This window comes from Ursus maritimus, unplaced genomic scaffold (genome assembly GCF_017311325.1).
Source record: "Ursus maritimus isolate PB19 unplaced genomic scaffold, ASM1731132v1 scaffold_13, whole genome shotgun sequence".
In the NCBI taxonomy this organism is placed as follows: Eukaryota; Metazoa; Chordata; class Mammalia; order Carnivora; family Ursidae; genus Ursus; species Ursus maritimus.
In genome coordinates, this window is record NW_024423675.1 from 3,231,117 (window position 1) to 3,237,845 (window position 6,729).

The window sequence follows — 6,729 nt, forward strand, 5'->3', positions numbered from 1 at the left end:
GGTGGTTCAGTCAGTTTAGCATCCAACTCTTGACTTCGGCTCAGGTCATGATCTCAGGGTCATGGGATGAAGCCCCATATTGGGGCTCAGAGGGGAGTTTGCTTGAAATTTTCTCTCCCTCCCTCCCTCTCTGCCCCTCCAACCTCCCAACCCCACACACTGTAAAATAAATAAATCTTAAAAGAAAAAAAAAAAAAGAATATACAGAGTCCAAACACAGTGTTCCAGAGTCAGCTCTAATACAATAGGGAAATAAAGTCCCTGTGTAATCTAATAGTGATGGAGAAGCACACAGAAAAAAATCATGGTGTTTTGAAAGGTCATAAGTATGGCCGTAATCAGTAATGACAAAATGTTAAAAAGCATGAAAATATGGTGACTGTTACTATTATCATTACCACACACTTTAGAAGTCTAGAAGATGACAAGATGGAAGAAGAAATTTAAAATTTCATGAAATTCATGATCAGCTACACAAGATCAAGAGTAACCAAATGTGTGTCTCAGATTAAATCTAAGTTCTTGCCCAAGTAAGATTTGGCTTATCTCTTTGCAATCTAGCTATACATTCTTTTCTTTTGTAGAAAGAATCTACATTCTAGAAGTGGGTTATTACAAATGGAACACTTACCACTTATACTATCAGCATTTTACAAGAGCCTCTGCTTTATCTAGTCTGTTTTATCTCTGCTTTTCAATTTTAACCACACATATTTATACTTTTGTCCAAATATTCTCGGCTAACAAAAGTGTTCCAATTTTAGAATGTGGTATTGGTAAACCATTTCAAAGCATTTTCACAAATGCCTCCTTAACTATTCTATTTAAAATAGGGCTCCAACTGAGGCGCCTGGGTGGTTCAATTGGTTAAGCCCCTGCCTTCAGCTCAGGTCATGATCCCAGGGTTCTAGGATCGAGGCCTGCATTGGGCTCCCTGCTCAGCAGGGAGTATGTTTCTCCCCCTGCCACTCCCCCTGCTCATGCTCTCTCTCTCTCCCTGCTCCCTCTCTCAAATAAAATCTTTAAAAAATAAAAAATAAAATAGGGCTACAAGCCTGTATTTTCTAATCCCCGTTTTGCTTTATGTGTTATTTTTCTTCATTTACCATAACCTAAAATTATGTTTCTCCTGCTTTCTGTGCTGAGAGTGCTCTTGCAAACATTCCTAAAACTCACCAGAATTTCTGTAAGAAGTACGGCAAGCACCAACCCCACAAAGTGACACAGTACAAGAAAGACAAAGATTCTCCTTACTCCCAGGGAAAGTTGCATTATGACAGGAAGCAGAGTGGCTACGGTGGGCAGACTAAGACGATTTTCTGGAAAAAGGCTAAAACTACAAAGAAGATTGTGCTGAGGCTTTAATGTGTTGAGCCCAACTGCAGATCTAAGAGAATACTGGCTATTAAGGGATGTAAGCATTTTGAACTGGGAAGAAATAAGAAGAGAAAGGGCCAAGTGAACCAGTTCTAACCTTCATATTTTGCTATATTATGAAGACAATAAAATCTTGAGGTTATAGTCACTTCAAAAAAATTACAGTATGTATCTCCTTGTTTACTGGTTATCTTCACCTCCTGAATTAAAAGCTCCGTGAGGAGCTTATTTATATTTATCTTATTTATAGCTATATCCCTAGCACGTGGGCAACTCAATAATTTGTACCCAAAAAAAGGGAACAAACCGCAAAATGCGAAGTAAAACATTAATATGATCCTATTTCAAAAGCTTTACATAGTGTATAGTTCTTTCTAGGCAACACAGACAAAATTAACTAAATGATGTGCCCAGAATGACAGAATTTGTTTTTGACAGAGCCCATACTAGAATTCAAGCTGTCTGATTGCACCCTTTCCACACGGCATAGAAAACAAAAACAGAAACAGAAATAAAGGCTCAAGAGGGACGCATGGGTGGCTGAGTTGGTTAAGCATCTGCCTTTGGCTCAGGTCATGATCCCAGGGTCCTGGGATCGAGTCCTACATTGGGTTCCTTGCTCAGCAGGAGCCTGCCTCTCCCCGCTGCCTGCCTCTCCCCACTGCTTGCTCTCTGTGTGTGCACGCTCTCTGACAAATAAAATTTTAAAAAAATAAAATAAAATGCTTTGCAGTTTAGAAAATGCATTCTTTAAAAAGAAGAAGAAGAAAAAGGCTCAAGAAAGCACCAAGCCACATGGCCAATCTATACTGTCTTCAGCTAAGCCTCAGTTAATTCTAAACCTAAATCACTCACTGTATCAACCTTTTTCTCCCTGCATCCCACATAACTAGCATGCAAATGGCAAAAAGTAAGATTTCATCAAGACAGATCAAAATACAAACCATTCGCATTCCGGGGATGCAAACACCTAGCTACGAATACAAGAGTAATTAGGAGAACATTATCTAATTGTTTACATATTCTCATAGGTGGTAATTCTTAAGCTTTCAATGTAGCTTCATTAGGAAAAGCCATGGGAGTTCATAAGGTTCCAACTTTAAAATAGAATCTTAATGATAATCCTTCTCTCGTCAGAAGCAAAAAAGAAGTCATATATGTGCATGAGGCACACATTTTTATGTTCAGGTGAAAAGTTTATAAAGAGAAACCAAAGAGAACCTACCTGATGATTCCTTGCACTATGGTCTTATTCACACTCAGTCCTTTCAGATAATCCACAATAAGAATTTGTAAATCTTCTTTACTTTCCAATTCTTCTACATAAAGTTCTGTGAACCTGTAAGACAATGATTACTAAATAACAACAACTTTTTAGGAAGTTCATACAGCTATTCTGGCAATAAAAAAAATACAAAACATAGGGGCACCTGGGTGGCTCAGTTGGTTAAGCACCTGCCTTTGGCTTGGGTCATGATCCCAGGGTCCTGGGATGGAGCCCCTCAACAAGCTCCCTGCTGAGCAGGGAGCTGGCTTTTCCCTCTCCCTCTGCCCCTCCCCCCGACTTGTTCTCTCTCTTGCTCTCAAATACCTAAGATCTTAAAAAAAGAAAATACAAAACACAAGAAGTTATGTAAACTCATTTTAATTGTTTATAAAATATGAAAGCCTTTCATTTAGATACAAACTGACCATAATGAAATAAAATAAGACATTTATCCTTATTTTCAGAGGTGTTATTATAACTACATGTGATAAAAAATACATGCAACAACAAAAAGCACCCTCAACATTGAAAATAAAATCATTGGAGCAAAGGACAATACAATGCTTATAGTTTATAGAATTTTCCTAAGAAGGTTTTGTTACTTTTCTAATGGGGGGAGGAATCTAATAAAATTTTAAATAAAACTCAAAAGTCAACAAAAGGTCACCAACAAAAATAAGATGTGATCTTTTTCCAAATGCTACACACATAAAATACCAACAACCAACAAGGTTGTTAGTGTCAGTCAGTGTAAAAGGCCTTTTACAAATCACTGGCCTTACCCAAGAGGATTCAGTTCCTAAGATGCACTTATACTATTCTATGTTATACTGTATGTGAAGGTTTTTCTGATAGCTATAAGGTTATCTGAAGGAGGAAAAAATTTTATTTTCTACAATATCCGTGAGTCATTAACTGTCACTCAACCCAAAGGAAAAACATTTCCAGTGTTTTGGAGTCCTCTGTATTCCTACCACCTGATAAAGTAGAGGAATATGACAAATAAGGAAGGATTCCTCTTATCAGAGGTCAAGAAAGTTCAAGTATTGTTATGAGGTTTGGTTATGTTAATATTAACAATCAATCAATCAAGAGAACTTAAAAAAAAAAAAAAGTCCCCAGGAACCAGGCCATGTCCCCTTACCTGTTTCTTATTCCTGGTGGGAGATTTCTTTTGCCCACATCTGTTGCTGGGTTCATACAGGCAAATAAACGGAAGTCAGGATGACGAACCAGTGGTTCTGTTAAGAGAAAATTATAGATTCTCAACTGGTAACATCAAGTGATCAGCCACAGGTGCCCAGGGGAAGACCATCTAACTCCACAGAACCTCAGGCCAGGAAACCCTGTCTCACACTCAGCGGGCTTGGGGCTGGCTGCTCAAATCATCCTCGCTTTTTCTGAAACCAACTTCCAGATCTATGTACCAACTTAATCTTATGCTGCCCTTCCACTATCTTTTAAGGTATGGTTGTTCATTATTATTTATATTTTATCGCCTATTCACCATCATATATTTTGTCATTCAGTGTGCATGTCTATTACCTACTACCGAAATAACTTAAATTCTTATTCTTTGCATTCTCCATGTCACCTAACTTGGCAGAAATTAGTATTATGGAATGAATGAACACTGGGAGGACTATGTAATCCACCTAACCAAAGAATCTTACTCTAAAGAGGCCAAAAGTCCTGGCACCAAGTCAAACCTCAGTGGGATCAAGTGCTACCTGTATCTCCTCGATCCAGTAACACAAGGGAGCCAGAGGAACCTTCAAGTAAACCACTGAGACATTCTAATGTTTCTGGAGCAGCCAGATTAATCTCATCCAACAAGATCCATTCTCCCTTCTTCACGGCCTGAGCTAGAGTACCCTAAAAGAAGAGAAAGTAAACTGTTAAAAATACATTGCACATAAAGACACACTCACCAAGAGCAGGTATGTAAGCAGGGTTAGACACAAGAAGTGAGGGCAGACCTCTCATGCTCGATGAGCTTTCACCCTAAATGCCGAATGGCTGCCAGCTGGTTGTAAGAGCTAAGGACAACTTAACCATTTTTAATGTCTAGAAGGGTCAAGGGATTATCTCTGAGCCTAACAAAGAGGTGCAACAACCTAAATCATCTCAGTAGATAGCCGGTCAGGTAACTAATAATTTATAATGTATTAAATGCTTATAAGTACCCAAATGTTATTAAAAGCATCCAAAATAAATACAGGGTCAGGCAATGAGTATGCAAAGATGAGATAAATGACTAAGTCAAAAAAGTGTACTGGTTTTAATACACAGCTTTTCACATTTGCTGGAGAATATCAAAATAAATCTTTCCTCCTCTTCACTGATTTATCTCTTCAAGTTCTGTTTCTAAGAGCACTGAAAAATAAATCTTAAAATCCACTCAGTTGATACATCAAAAACTAAATTGTTTTAATTTATTAAATGGCTTTATACTTTTGTTTTCCTGATGATCCTACCAGAATCTTCTATAAATTTAACTGAAAACAATAAAACTGAACAAATGTATTGAATTCCAGTGTAATGCCAAGTAATGAAATAGGTATAAAACCTATTTTGAGAGCACTTGACATCCTAATTGGTTATTTTAAAAATAATCCCATTGAGATTAAGCATTGATGACCAAATTTCCCACAATGATGGACATGATTCAGTGACCTTCTCACTGACCAAAACACCACCTCAAACAAGAGGACTCCTTTTAGGGTGTAGTCTAAAGTATGTCACAGAAGAAATTTTTTAAGTTAAGAATTTAAAAAGCTTAAGTCATGAAAATTTAATTAAGTTGGTTCTTCCCACAAGGTGACAGGACAGAAAACAGTAGAGCTACCCATTTGCTACAATAGAAAGTGAGGCCTCAAGTTCCAAATCTACCCCCTGCCCCAACCTCTCACCATGAAACAGACTTCACTAGTTGTCCTCAACTGCAACTTTAAAAATAATGGTGCTCATCAAGGCCTTATCATTTCCATAAAGGACATTTTTCAGAAATCTTCCCCTCAAAGTGTTATTTCATTAGTGTTCATTAAATCTTAAACACCGAACACTAAAAATATCACCATAAAGAGAACACAAAATAGTAGCCTGCCTACACTTGCATTTTGCATCAAATCAACATTCCTTTAACCTAAATAACTGAACCAAAATACCTCTACAAATGCAAACAATAGAGCATTTTCAGTCATTTTCATCTGTTGTTGAGCATGGTTGAGTCTAAGACCAAATGCTTCCCATTTCTCTTTTAGGAGTAACCCTAGAAAAGAATAAAGACAAGAATGTAACATACATTTTAGGTTGTAATACACAGAACTTAAACCAAAAAACAAAACAAAACAAAACTTACATAAAAATCAAACATCTTAGATATATAAAAATAAATAAATCCAAATACTTATATAATGTGCCAGCCACTACAGTCATCAGTTCATTTATATGCATATGTACATTAGCTAAATCTTTTACCCCTCACAAGACTCCTTTGAAGTATGTACCCTTTTCCCCATTTTATGGATTAGGAAGTGCAGAGATGGTAACTAAGCTACCAAAAGCCCTTTGGCTGTAGAATCCAGCTCTTTGGAAATAACTTATTTTCTAAGGAAATATGACTTATTGACCAATAGGTGGTACTCATACATCAACATGACCAAACATGTTTTTATGGAAATCATATCTAGAATCACAAGAGCAACAATATTTCATAGTCACCTTTGCCCTAAGTCCTAGAAAGCTCCGATTTATATGGCTTCATTCTTCCCCACACTCTTCTCCTAATTCTGTAAGGGAATTCAAGTTTGTCTGACTGATGCACAGCAAAGCCAATGGTGGAGACATCGAGTGTGCAGCAAGGATTTATTCAAGAGGCAGCTGAGTGAGGAGACTCCGAACAAGCAAGCCTCAAATCCGCCCTTCCCGAAGAAAGAGAGTCAGGGATATTTAAAGGCAAGTGAAAACAGGTCTGGGTAAAATGTTGCATTTGTGGTTTTAGTCTGCAGCTGCACTTATTATTGGTCCCATTAACCCCTTGGTTACCAGTTTCAATCCCCACTGTCCTTTTTTTTTTTTTTTTT

At 37.5% G+C, this 6,729-nt stretch overlaps 1 protein-coding gene and 1 pseudogene across 1 annotated transcript in view; one reads left to right on the forward strand and one right to left on the reverse strand.

Annotated features, from left to right (window-relative positions):
* Nucleotides 1-6,729, reverse strand: part of MDN1 (midasin AAA ATPase 1) — a 165,075-nt gene that overhangs the window by 105,252 nt on the left and 53,094 nt on the right. The window contains exons 17-20 of the mRNA XM_008687583.2: nt 5,812-5,915; nt 4,375-4,519; nt 3,789-3,885; nt 2,603-2,716 (exon numbers count right to left, since the gene is read on the reverse strand). Coding sequence (XP_008685805.2) covers nt 2,603-2,716; nt 3,789-3,885; nt 4,375-4,519; nt 5,812-5,915 — 460 coding nt within the window. The remainder of the gene's footprint in view (nt 1-2,602; nt 2,717-3,788; nt 3,886-4,374; nt 4,520-5,811; nt 5,916-6,729) is intronic.
* Nucleotides 329-1,588, forward strand: LOC121102299 (annotated as a pseudogene).